Source organism: Haplochromis burtoni, unplaced genomic scaffold (genome assembly GCF_018398535.1).
Source record: "Haplochromis burtoni strain Fernald_Lab_line unplaced genomic scaffold, NCSU_Asbu1 Contig_7, whole genome shotgun sequence".
Classification (NCBI taxonomy): domain Eukaryota; kingdom Metazoa; phylum Chordata; class Actinopteri; order Cichliformes; family Cichlidae; genus Haplochromis; species Haplochromis burtoni.
In genome coordinates, this window is record NW_024582368.1 from 2996153 (window position 1) to 3010376 (window position 14224).

General features: G+C 39.5%; 1 protein-coding gene across 3 annotated transcripts in view; it reads right to left on the minus strand.

The window, feature by feature from the left end:
• The window catches only part of LOC102294204 (cGMP-dependent protein kinase 1), a 99118-nt gene that overhangs the window by 24993 nt on the left and 59901 nt on the right, over positions 1-14224 (minus strand). For all 3 annotated transcript variants that reach the window (XM_014337058.2, XM_005914111.2, XM_005914109.3), the window contains 2 exons: positions 11540-11645; positions 6503-6566 (listed from right to left, as the gene is read on the minus strand). In XM_014337058.2, the coding sequence (XP_014192544.1) occupies positions 6503-6566; positions 11540-11592 (117 nt within the window). In that variant the 5' untranslated portion in view covers positions 11593-11645. The remainder of the gene's footprint in view (positions 1-6502; positions 6567-11539; positions 11646-14224) is intronic.

The following is a 14224-nucleotide window of genomic DNA, read 5'->3' on the forward strand; positions in this document are numbered from 1 at the left end:
AAGAGAAGAGAAGAGAAGAGAAGAGAAGAGAAGAGAAGAGAAGAGAAGAGAAGAGAAGAGAAGAGAAGAGAAGAGAAGAGAAGAGAAGAGAAGAGAAGTGAAGTGAAGTGAAGTGAAGTTCAGGTTCAATGTAATTAATTTGTCTCTTTTCTTATACTGGAAGTGAAACACTCTCACCAGAGACAAAAAGTACTCTTCAGAGGAGGAAAACCTGAATTGGGTGCAGTGATATAAATCACAATTAGATATCTTTTTTCTTGTTAAAAAAAAATAATCACAGATTGGCAAACTATCCAGGGTATTTTGCTTCTTTCCACCCACTACTTGCTTGGATATGCTCTGTGACCTTGAATATGAATAAGCAGGTAAAGAAAATGAATGAATAAATGAATGTTTCTGCAGTGAATATGAAGGGAAATCACATTTCCTTCCTGAGAAAAAAATTAATACAGAATATCCGTCCATTAATCACATTTTTTCTACACCTGGTAATCCTATTCAGGGTTGTGGGTGCTGGAATGGTTGCAGCATGAACTGAGTAGGCTCCATCTCACACATGTAGATAAGGACTTTCACACTCACGTTCATGGCTTGTGTTGAAAACCTCTAGAGGAAGATAATGCTTCTTCTCCAAGGCCAGTTTCTTAGGTTATACTAAATACTTTATATAACAGTTGGTATCATGGAAATAATTGAATATCAAATTATGATGTTTGCTGTATGATCCAGAACAATAACAGAAGGACAATAAACTGTTTCTCCAGCAAAATACACACAATGCTGCACATCTGGCCACAAGTCTAGACAAAAGACAGAGCTCAATAGTTCCTGTTAGATCATAAATAGACTCCACAGTGGGACTGACATTTGCCAGATTTTCATTCTCACACAATTTTACCCAGGAAAGGTGCCTAACGCCTTACACTAAGCAGCGACATTCCTGTCTGCTGTGTATTATTTAAGGAAGAGACATTCCTGTCTGCTGTGTGTCATTTGAAAACAGTTTGTAGTCCGCAGCATGTTGAAGTCGTTATGCGTCGGTTAGTTCAGGTTTATTTATTATTGTTGAGATGAAAAAAAGAAATAGATCCAAATAACCAAAGCTCAGTCATGAACCAAAACAATCTTTCATAACTAGTCTAAGCGGTAGGGCAGGATAATTGATTTAATCAATATGTGACCCAGTGAAATATGATATTTGCTTTGGCCTGAATGGGCCAAATGAAATATGACACATAATTTAAAATGGCAGCAAGACAGTTTGTGCCTGTTACATAGTTGTGATTTGATCAAAGAGATGGAAAGGTTCTTTGACAAGGCTGCGTGGATGTGCCACCTGTCACCACATAGGCTTGGTTTTCAATTTAAATATGGTGTAAATAACTACATTTCAAAATAGTTATTCTTGATCAAATCAAGACTGCTGTCTGTAGCGTTAATCCTAGCAGCATTTCTTTCTGTTTATACACTGTACACTGTAAAAATAAATAAATAAAACACAAAATATTAAGTTGATATGATTCAATAGATTTTCGAGCTTTCTTAACTTGTTGCTAGCTTTGCTTTAGAACCTGATTTTTTTTTATTGTTCACCTAAGTACAACATTCCTGCGAGGTTAGCAATAAAATTCTGTATCAACAAGCAGAAATGTCTTTCCATGTGCTCTTTTATTTCCAGCAGCAGGCTGATCTGCATATTTGATTTGGCACGTATTTTTACACCAGATGAAACCCTCCCATTTATCCAGGCTTGGGACAGCCTGGGTTGTACACTAGCTTGTTACCCCCAGCACAAAGTTGGCTTTGTGCTTCCTCCCAACTGTGAATCATACCTTTTGCTTATGAGGTGAACATGCTAACCTTTTACACTATGGAAGCACACAATGTTTTTGCCAACTTTCACAGGTTTCCTCACCATTTTATTTATCCAGCATTCCTTAGACAAAAATATAGCAGCATAAATAGACGTGAAAGTTGAATGTATTTTGATAGTTAGAATGTTTAGCTAGCACATAAAAGGTCCCAAGTTCACAAACAGTGTGCTCTGACTGCTGGTGCAGCCCAGATAAATGGATAGCATCAGGAGGAGTGTCTGGTATAAAAATCAGTGCCAAACCTAAAATCTTATTAGCAAAACATTTGTAAAGTCAACAGCTGCAGTCACAAGGGGAGAAAACTCAAAACCGTACTGGACCTTGATATTTTCAGTTTTTCCATCTTTTTTTTCTTGTAAACTATAAATTCGTGCAATATTTTTTATTGACTTTGCCGTCGTAGACAAACTGTCTCCTTACTCTTTATTAGAGTTTAATTTATCCCTGCCTTTCATCTTGTGATATTGTTTCGGAGAATCTTTTCCCGTTACTCTCCACATATTTCTGAACCTCCAGAAATGTTTTGTTAGGACTACAATCCATTCAGAGTCATATATCCCACCGGTTTCTTTATTTTGGAAACTGGAGGTTCTTATTATTTATTACATGAATATCTATTTTATGTTTTTTTTTATTCATGAGATATATTAAAGTGAAGGAAAATATCGCTGATGTTAATGTTAACTCACAGGTGCATTCTCATCTCATCGTCTCTACATCTTTATTTTCCTACATTTCTCACTTGTAGAGGTCAGTTTTAGGTTTAGAGGTTATAAATTCTGGAATGATTTTTATCCCATCTGTTAATATTTGCTTTGTAACTGCTTTGCAAGGCAATGTTGTTCATGTTTCAGCCATAGCAACAAATATCATTTCTACTGAACAGCTATCAGCTGAGATGCATGAACTAATATTTCTGTTATCAACACACATTTAAATACCTACAAACAGTTATATACTGTATTTTATTTTCGTAATTGTTGCTATATATTTAAAAAAATATTAATTATTCTTATTATTCTTAGCTTGTTGTCGCATATATTAAGGCATATTATCTACTGTATGATAATTTTGCGTTTCTGCATAATATTTGCAAACATTTACATTTTAAGTAATAACAACAATGACTATAATTACAAATGAAGTGGAGGCTTCAAAATAAATACAATGCACTGTTTATTTGTTATGTTTGTTATTTTTAGTGAATTTCAAATGGTACGAAACAATAAATTGACACTGATATTAAAAGTAGTTCAGTGTTTGACAGCAATTAAACACGGGTTTAAACGAAAATTAGTCTGTGTGCAGCGCTACATGGATGATTGCTTGTCATGTTGATTGGAACTAATTTCTAGACTTCATAAACAAATGTATAATTGTCAGCTTTTGGATGCTACCCAACTAAAAACTCTACTAAAAACTCCAAAAAATTCTTGCCCATCCCTTTCTGTCCCCCACTCATGTATTGACCCATGTGCCTGTTCATCTTAGCCGCTATGATGCCTGACAGGAGCTTCCACGTGGTGCTGAGGCAGGTTATTGGTCGGTAGTTGGAGGGGACCAGTCCCCTCTGGGAGTCCTTGAGGGTCTGGACTGTCTGGCCTTCGGTTAGCCATTCTGGGTGTCTCTCGTCAACTAGCAGCTGTTTCATTTGTGCTGCCAGACACTCGTGGAGTGCAGTAAGCTTCTTCAGCCAGTAGGCATGAACCATGTCGGGGCCTGGTGATGTCCAACTCTTCATATTGGAGACCCTTTCTTGGATGTCTGCCACTGTGATGGTTACTGGACCCTGTTCAGGGAGGTTGCTGTGGTCTGCCCTCAGATCCACTAGCCACTGAGCATTGCCGTTATGGTTGCGTCCTTCTCCCATATGCTCTTCCAGTATTGTTCCGTCTCCAGCCTTGGTGGTGCTGTTCTCATATTGTTCCCCTGCCACTGAGAGTACACCTTGGCTGGTTCTGTGGAGAACAGCTGGTTTATTCTCCTGCCTTCTATCTCTCTGGTGTACCTCTTCAAGCGGCTGGCCAAGGCTGTGAGTCTTGCTTGGCAGTTTCCAAGGCCTCAGGTATGGACAGCTTCCTGTACTTCTTAGGCACCTTCCTCATCGCGCCTTTCTGCAACTCCGATAGTTGGCTAACCTCCCTCCTTGTGCTACCTTGATCTTAGCCTCTAGCCTCCCTCTCCATGGAGGGTACTGCCCCTTGTGGCTGTTCAACTTGTAGCCAAGCATGGTAAATGGTAAATGGCCTGTATTTATATAGCGCTTTACTAGTCCCTAAGGACCCCAAAGCGCTTTACATATCCAGTCATCCACCCATTCACACACACTGGTGATGGCAAGCTACATTGTAGCCACAGCCACCCTGGGGCGCACTGACAGAGGCGAGGCTGCCGGACACTGGCGCCACCGGGCCCTCTGACCACCACCAGTAGGCAACGGGTGAAGTGTCTTGCCCAAGGACACAACGACCGAGACTGTCCAAGCCGGGGCTCGAACCGGCAACCTTCCGATTACAAGGCGAACGCCCAACTCTTGAGCCACGATCGCCCCATCTCACTGATCACTGCTGCCGTATTGTAGATCAACTTGTTAGTGTCGGTAATCGTGGTTGTAGGTATCGTCCGTAGTGCTGCATTAACATCATCTAGCAGACCTTCTGAGGGTACTTCACGTAATCTTGGTAACCGGCTATGGGGGATCCAGGTTTCAAGCTTGGCCATGATCCTATTTTTCAGGTCAGTTCCTCTCGCACTCAACGATCCTTCTCCTATCGCACTTGGGGCTATGTACATATCTATATGTATATAAAATATATATATATATATATATATATATATTATAGCGGGTCAGGGCTGTTCGGGGTTCTGTTTGTACAGTTATGTTTTGTTTATGTTGCCATAGTGACGGGTGACGCCCTCTCGCTGCGACGGTGTGTCCTTCCGGGGTCAGAGGGCGCCCTGTGTGTTGTTGTTGTTGTTGTTGTGCGGTTGCCGCGCTGAGCAGTTAGCTAGCGGCAGTGTTCTTCTGCAGATGTCAATAAACGGCTGTGCTCCCTGGCTAGCTCACGGGAAGCAAGACCAAACGACACCTCCGTCTCCTCCTTGTCTGAGCTCGCCACATTGGTGTCAGAAGTGGGATGATGGTGGCACCCCATGTTCTGACCCGAGTGACTTTTCCCCCGCCGGTCGTGACCGGCCGGTGCGCCAAAAGAAGGCACCTGGACATTTGCAGGACTTTGTGTGGGGTAATGGGGTCGTCGGGGACGACTGACCCCTTAGGTGGGGGCTATGTAGCGGGTCAGGGCTGTTCGGGGTTCTGTTTGTACAGTTATGTTTTGTTTATGTTGCCATAGTGACGGGTGACGCCCTCTCGCTGCGACGGTGTGTCCTTCCGGGGTCAGAGGGCGCCCTGTGTGTTGTTGTTGTTGTTGCTGTGCGGTTGCTGCGCTGAGCAGTTAGCTAGCGGCAGTGTTCTTCTGCAGATGTCAATAAACGGCTGTGCTCCCTGGCTAGCTCACGGGAAGCAAGACCAAACGACACCTCCGTCTCCTCCTTGTCTGAGCTCGCCACAATATTAAACATATCAGGTCCCCATAAGGAGAATCATGTGCTAACGGCTGTCTAAATGACTCGGGTAAAGTTTGTAGCATGCATGCTTGTTGTTTTTGTCTGCTTCCACTTGTCTTTGCACTAGGATGATGTCGGTAAATGTGCAGTCATATTCGTTGTGTTCCCACTAGTGCTGTCAGCGTTAATCTCGTTGAAATGACGTTAACGCCACAACACGGCAAATCTCCGTTAACGAGCTACCCCTGATCGCCCCGTGCGTGGGGCTAGACGGCCAACACGTTAACGAGCTAACTGCGCTAACACACTAGTTCCCACCCATGTAATTGAGCATTGCGTGGCACATCCAACATACTGTTTTACTTTAGTCCATGACGCGCTTACCTTCAGGGTCATACGTCACATGAAAACCAAAATAATTCCAAACGCCAGATCTGAATGAGGGTGGGGGAGGTTCAATTTGCCATGTTGCAAGGAGAGCTTAACTTCTGTCTCGCTAGCTTGCCCTGCGCTCTTCCTTCTGACGATGCTGTCTGTGTTGAGCGCTCAGTGGATCTGCGCTCGACAGTGCAGCCTAGGCGGAGTAGTCGAACGCAGATTCACTGAGCGCTCAACACAGACAGCATCGTCAGAAGGAAAGTTGATAAAATAAATTACAAATTTTGTATTGTTCGATACATATGCGTACCGAACCGAAAGCACTGTATCGAACGGTTCAATATCGATACGAGTATCGTTGCACCCCTAATATATATATGTTTTCATGTGAGAAGACTGAAATGGTTTCTACTGGACTGATTTCCAGAAATTCCTCCCCTAGTAAGTGAAAATTTTAGATAGTCATCTCACACCGAGCAGGTACCAAAGAGCAGCAGTACTCTGAAGTCCCAGCTGTGTACAGGTTGTCCCACCTAGCACCCAAAATAATCTCTATTGTGCACATCCTCTAGAATCATTTTCACCTCCCCCCCCTCTCACCACAATAAGAGAGTCTGAAAGTATGAAAATCATTTGACATGTCAGAAGTAGGCTGCAGATGTCACACACAACAAGGTACTTACCTCCTCAAGGACATCAGCGAGCTTGCTCAGAATATCTTCCTGTAGGCCGTGGAATGAGGGGACGCTGCAGAAGAAAAAAGAAGGGCTTTTATATGAGAGAATACACAGCTTCACGCATAGTGAATATTACTAATTAGCCCTCTGTTTTTTTCTAGATAAAAAAGATGTAGGAAGCAGTGTAGCTGGAGGCTTAGTATAAAGCTGAGGGAAGAAAGCATATCCTTTTGGAAGCTGTGAGCAAAAATAAATAATAAATTTGAAAAATCTTGATCCTCTTTGAAAAAAAAAACCCTGAAACATAAAGTTGTCATTTTCATATTTTACATGTCTTTTAAAAAAGTAAGAACTCAAAAATTTCATGAAACATTTGACAGGTTTGTTGGTTGCATGTGCCTACAATCACAATGAGTCTGCATAAATTTGCATTAACATAAATAACATTAGAGAGAAAAGTCACTTTAACTTAATGTTCCTGAAAGGTTTATTCGGGCTCATTCAGACATACCTACACAGTCAGGAAGAGCACCTGGGATCTCCTATAAGGGCAATATTTGCTAAATGTACAAAAGACAACTTGCACTTGGGGCCTTGAAAATCTCTTACTTTTATCACAAGCTACAAAGAATTTGAACAATGACGTTTTTAGTGAGCTGTGCAACTCATATTCATCATTTAAGGTGATTATGTGCTGTTCAGACATGCTGAAAGGGACACAAAGTGTGAAAAAGTTGAACTGCTCTCCTGACTTTTACAGAAAAGTGGCCAGGGTGCTCATTCAGACATGAAGGTGACACATTCATATGCTGTAAGGGGATTGAAAAAGAGTGCAGGTGTTTGGGTACAGTGGATACGTGTCATGCAGCCCTAGAATGTTCACAGAGAAAAGCTGTCTATCATCTTTCGAGCACAGTGTTGAAATTGTTATGATTTGCTTTGCTGCTCCAGGGATTGATTCACTGATTCAGTTTTGCATCAAATGAAAGAGTGCTTTAAGATAATGTGCTAGGCCATCTGTCCAAAAGTGGAAGCTGAAACTGCCCTTTTCAAGAGGATGCTTATCCTAAGCACGCTAGCATATTCACCAAAGAAAAGGTGAGTTATGGAGAGCCTCAGTGAAAGATCAATTGTGGGTGCATGCACACAAAAAAACGCCTACTTAAATGAGTTATTTCTGTTTAAGAAGAAACTATTGTAATACTTCTTAGGCCAAGGGTGTACTTCCTTGGCCACAGTATTACAAATTATAAATATGACTTGTTGCCAAAACTAAATGTTCTATTAGTGTTAAGTATTTCATTTTATCTGTAGGCTCCGTGTCAAATGTTTGTTCTCCAAATATGTCATACTGTTTCAACAGTGGATATCAACAAAAGTTCACCAGAAATAGAGGATTTGAGTAGGAGCACTTCCAGGATTCAGACTGTTTTTGTTTGAGGTGCCCTTTGGATAGGATACACATAAGCAATCAAAGAGCTCAGAGACACTCTCTTTCAACTAAGCATCAAAATGTCTTCATTCTCATGGCATGATTCGGTTTAACCTAGAAAAACAAAAACAAAAATTCATCTTGTTATACAAGCCATCATCTAGATGTTAGTTTTCCTGGAAAGAATTGCTTTTATTTCTGCTAGTTTTTCCACCACTTTAAGCAGAACATAAAACAGCTGCATTGGTCCAACACAAAACATGCACTCAAATAAAGGCTCTAAAATTGTTAGTTGTCAGCATATTTTTTAATGTTTTATTCTATTGGCTAAATGCTATCATGTGACTGTCAAGTTTTTGCTTTTTATTGCTTCCTGTGTGGTATCATTATTTTTTTCATCCTATTTTTAGACATACTTTGTTCAATCACAGCATGACTTTGATCTGAGAACCAACAAACAAATTCAGATATAGGCAGCAGGAACACTCAAAATCTGTATTTTTCTATTGTATGGCCTGTATTTTAGTACTATTTTCCAGCATAAATGGGCAGCATGAGTAGTTACACAGCTGGGCATCACATCCTACGGTTGAATACGCCAGTATGAGCCCGTAGTGTTTGTTCCATTACTTCCTGGCAGCCTGAATGAATGCTGCCTGCTATCAACCCTGCTAAATAAAACTAGCCTAATGTTTATCAAGGAGGAGAGAAAATAACCCCGCGTTGGTGAACAAAGGGCTTATCTCCCCGTATCGTCTCACTCTCTCGCTCTGCCTCTCTGTTTCTCCATCTCCCCTCCCCCTTAATTTTCCATGCTTTATTACAGTAATCTAAACCATCTTGTCACGGCCACTGTGCTGATCCTTGTGTTACTGCTTCCCCGACAAAGGCACTGGTTAACCAGCTCAGCAATGAACACATGACACTTACTGTACATGCAACAGAGAGAGTTTCAATCCCCCGAGCTGAGAAGCTGTTGACACAAACAAAAGGCGTCTGTCGCAGTAAATTTCTGATTCAACAGCTTAATTATGTTACAGCTGAGTAATTACACAAGGCCTGTGGGGAAGTGTGGATCTGCCATGCAGTTATAAAAGCATACCATTTTAAACAATTTTCTATTAGAATCCTGTAAACACCTACAAATAGGTACTGTTTTCCTGATAGCTGGACTTTTATCTGAAGTGAAAGGGGACAGAGATCTCAATAAAAGCCCACAATACATCAGTTCATAGAAATGTGCATTTTCTAAAGCTGGGCGAGTTTTTCAAAAAAGCTAAGCTTTGAAATTACTTTTCCTGGAGCGACTCAATAAGAAACTTAAAACACAGGCAGGTAACGAATTAAAGGACAAACTAACTTAGGTTGAGAAATACAAAAACACTAAATGGTTTGATGGGAATAAAAATAATTAATGTGCTATGCACTTCATAGTTACCAGACTATCCACAGAGACTAATATGTTAGACAATGCTCTCTATAGCATTATTATTAAAACATCAAAAGGAATTATCTTCTGAAAAAATGCAGCTCATCCCTTCAGTAAAGTACCAGAGATTCAGAGTTGTTCAGAATCATTATCAATGCAGATTTAAGCTTTTGGCTCATCATCTTACTTAAACATATCATTTTGTTTTTCCTTTCATTTGTCACCTGTCTGTACATGTAAAGAAAAAATAATAAAACAATCTTCACAAGCGCGCTCAATTCCCCCGTGCACAACGTGGGGCTTTCTTTGCCCGTTTTTCTTCTTCTCTGTTTGTCAGAATAATTCTATAATTTCACAGCAGTTAAACGGGTGGGCACAAAACTCACGGTGACCAATATGTGTTTATTACTTTCATTAGATCTGTTTCTAGGAAATTAAACAGGAACATAATTATCTGTGTGCTGTGAGTTTGCAAACACTGTTATAAATCTCAGATTTCTCCCCCCAGGTATCCCTTTACAAACCAAACACACCAAGGGATCCCAAAACAACCAGTACGTACACCTATTAAATATTTACTTAGTCTATCAGTCGGACTGTTACATAAGTCCTCCTGACAGGCAAGAGCTGTTATACTGAACAGTGTGTGCTAATATACTCAGCAGAGGGACTGCAAATGTTTGCGGTCTTTATTAGTAAACGATATCACTAAAATAGATTACATCTTAGATGAAATATTAATAGGGCTCCATATGTGGTTAAAATAGATTCTTGGTTGTGTTTGTCTTAAAGTCTGGCTTTATCATGAAACTGCACTCCAGATAAGAAATGAATTTATTCTGAGTGACCAGCGGGAGACTGTCCTTAAAAAAAGAAAAAAAGTCATGCTGTTCAAAAGCTTTGCTGACTTGCAATATCTTTGTGACTGCAGGGATACTGACTGTCCTATTTTAAGCAGGGGAAAAAAGCAGTCGTTACAGTTAAGCTGCAAAATGTTTTTGGTTTAACTGAAACTATCAAAGAGACTTCCTGTTCAAAAATTACATTTTAAACTAAAATTAAAAAAAAAAGATTTCTTCAAATAATTATTCACTGAGGAAAATATGCTTTAAATAACCTGAATGTATACCAGCATTGTGTCTATGTTGCATAATTTGCATCTAATTAAATTTGTTAAAGACAACATTTTCTACCTTTTTTTTTTTTTTTAAATTGTTTGTTTTTATCCAAAACATTGAGCCTTAGCTAAAGATTATGTTTAAAGTAACTATACTTCCATTACTGTACACTGTGAAGTTGCACAGTCATAGTTGAGTTAATTCTACAACAGCAGAATTGATTGTTTTGGAACATACTGACATACAACTTGCTTTGCAATTGTTAGAAATACCTTGTAAAAAGCTTCCTTCCTGTGCACTGTGCCCAATACTTAAAATAGCTCGTACTGCATCTCTCTCAGGACTGACAGAACCTGATCATGATCACAGTGATTCACAAGGTTTCCTCGGGAGAAGAGTCTTTTAGAGAGAACATGTGCCTTCGTGATTTGGAAGATTTATACAAAATTGTGGCAGAGTGAATGGATGAGAGGACACAGATCAAATACCGACTCTGCCAAAAAAGTCATGATAAAAAAACAAAAAATAGTGTGGGGTGCACGCAGCAGAGTGAAGGTATGATATAATTTTAATAACTGGGTTGATGAAGCTCAAAGTGGATGACAGTAAAAAAGAAGCTGAATGCAGAGAGAGTGAGATATTTAAAAGGCAATTGCATCTCATGCATTTTGATCATTGGCTGTCTTTTGATGCCTCTTCCTTTTATCCTATACCTCATGCAGGACCCCGAAAAAGCATGCGCAGGTCTTTTAAGTGTTAATAGGTTTGGCAATAGAGAAGTGATTATTGGTCAGGGCCCTCTGATACAGATAAGTACTGAAAACGATGATGGTGATACAGTTACAAGATATTTTTCTAGTATGTTGAATGATATTCCCTATGCTGCACTAGAAATAATTGCTGAGTTATATAATTATTGGCAAAATGGAGGAGTAAGGGATCATCTGCGAAACAGCTCACACACATTTTCCTGAATTCATTTTGGTAATTCATTCATTGCTTTTCAGATCAAAGACCTGTTCCACTCTTCTGCCGCTGCTGGAAAATTTGCCTTGCTTCCTTACCTTTTCAGAAACTCCATATACTCTGTGTGCTTGATTAAACCCGTCCTCATCATGATCGTCTGAAAACATTGTCGGTCAATGGCCCACAATTTCACATTTGTTAGAGCTGGAAAGAAGAACACACATGATTAAAATGAACATTAGCAATGTCGTGGCAGACAGTTTTCGTCCTCCAGCAATTAGAATAATAAAACAGCACACATAATGCAAGGCCTGCAAAAGCTTCATGCTCTGTGCGTGCAACATGATTATCACAAATGTTGTATTCACTTGAAATGAGGAAGGAAATGTAGGTGTGTTGAGGTATGTGTTGGTGAATTTTAACTAGCTATAGCAATTTATCGGTTGTTAAGCTTAGTTACCTTAGTGGAAATAATCTTCATCCAAATGTTTTATCTAACCTCTAATCTAGAAACAGCAAATAGCAGCTATTCTGCACAATTACTTTTTACTCAGCAATTTGGAGTTAATTGTTATTTTTGGAATGCCTCACATGCATGGCTTGCTTGAGGTCATGCTGCAGGAATTTAATTGGTTTAAGGTCAGGAATGTGAATGCCCTCTTTTTTTTTTTTTTTTTCTTTAAGAGAGTTACTGATTGCTCTTTGTGTTAAGGGCAATTATCAAACTGTAAAACAAAAGTTACAACTTTGAAATTACAAGCAGCTATCCCAATACCCTTCCTACCGAAACAGTTTAGACTCAATTAATTGTTTCCGAAATGATTGCAATATGCGCAAGCCCTGAGGCTTCAATGCATGGAGTGAAGGTGACGTGTTGGCATGCAGTTTTTTCTTAAAAACTTTAGAAATATATGCTTCATTTGACCACAGAGCTCTGTTCCACAGAGAATCCAGCTCTTCTGAGACTAGGATAAGGTGAGCTAAGATGATTTGTCTTTGGATGGCAGTGGTTTCAGCTGTTTTATCTTTCCATGGGTACTCTGATGTGTGTAAGAGATGGCACAAATGCAGTACAATGCAATGCTTTTGACACTTTTTTGAATAATACATGCAACCTGACAGAACTTTTGCATAATATCTAGACCTTCAAAAAGCAAAAGTAGCATCAAATTGAATTTTTTTCCACTTTTTCCATGTTTATTCCTGGCCGTTGATTGATTGAGGCCTGGGTCTTTCACCATTCCTGTCATTGACATTTTCAGTGCTTTGAGCTTCAACGCCTCTTTCTCTGAGGTCCTTTGTAGACACTTTTGATCTGAATATGTTTTACTTCAACAGATCCCTGTCATGAAGAGGAGTCTCTGTTGAAAACCAGGCCATGAGGGATTTCATCACAGCAATGGACCTCTAACCCAATGAATGTCATTATATTTTACCATTCAGACCCGTTTCACAGAAGAATTGAATTGTTGGGCCAGAAAATTAATAACAAAAACTAAAAAAAAAAAACCCCAAAAAACACAGATTTCATCTAGCTTGGCCACATTGTGCAGTGACTCTCAGGATTCAATACTTCATTTTGTAAATAGCAGTTCCTGATAATTATTTCACAACTGGTTTCTCATGATTGCAAGTATCATTATCTTCTGCAAGAAAAGACTTCAGTGCTTCAATTGTGCAGCCGTGCAATTGATTATGAGCACTACAGAGAAAGAAATCCACAATCTGGCCCATCCAGAAATAGTGTAAATCTCCAGGGAGCCCTCCGGCCACAGGGACATGTGGTAACATTAGAAAAGAATACATCAGATAACAATCGGCTTAGTATTTTATCAGTGTGTATGTGTGTGCCTGAAAATGCAGTGTGACCCTTCTGTGCAGAGATTTAAAGATATAAGATCAAGTTTTGTTAATAATGGTGTTGTGTTTATTGATTAGAGACAAAATACTTTTCACTTACTGGCACTAACAGAGAAGTCAGTGTGCAGGCTTAGCTGCAGAACAGCGCGTCTGCAGCTAATAAGGATTCAACGTGTCACTGCAGGAGTAGTTTAACACGTACAGTGTATGTGTGACACTTAATAAATGTGATATGCATTCACTCACACACACAGTCACACAGACACACACACACAGGAAACTAACTTTTGTGTCAACAAAACAGTGTGCTTTTTTAGGGGAATATTTTATAGATTTTAGTGTTTTTATATGAGGAAAATTGCTAGGGTACACATCACAAGTTAGGCAAGAACTGCTGAGAATAGCTGAGATTATTAGGATGATGAAAAAAAGTGACTTCAGTACAAATGCACTTGCAGCAATACAACATCAATCTTTGCACTGCTGTTGAACTGTAAGTGATAAAAACATGTAAGTTTATGAATTTACTGACCCAAATTCAGATTTTTATACCCACATTCGAGCTAGCATACTGGACTTCTCTAACAAATTAGAAATTAATAAAGCATAACCTTTAACTAAAATTAATTTTTCTGTTCAAGAATGGAAGAAAATCACTGTCAATTTACATATTAATCAAAAAATAATAATGTATTAACTGTTTTTTCTGCTTTTTTTAATGAATAGCAACAATGACGATGTTTTTGCATCAAAAATATAATTTCAATTAAAGAGCTCACTGGTGGATTAACCATGAGGGAAAGATGAAAAATAATTTGGGTAATAATCAATAATGTTACTTTAGTTAGGGCATCTCTTTGTGTGTGTGTGTGTGTGTGTGTGTGTGTGTGTGTGTGTGTGTGTGTGTGTGTGTGTGTGTGTGT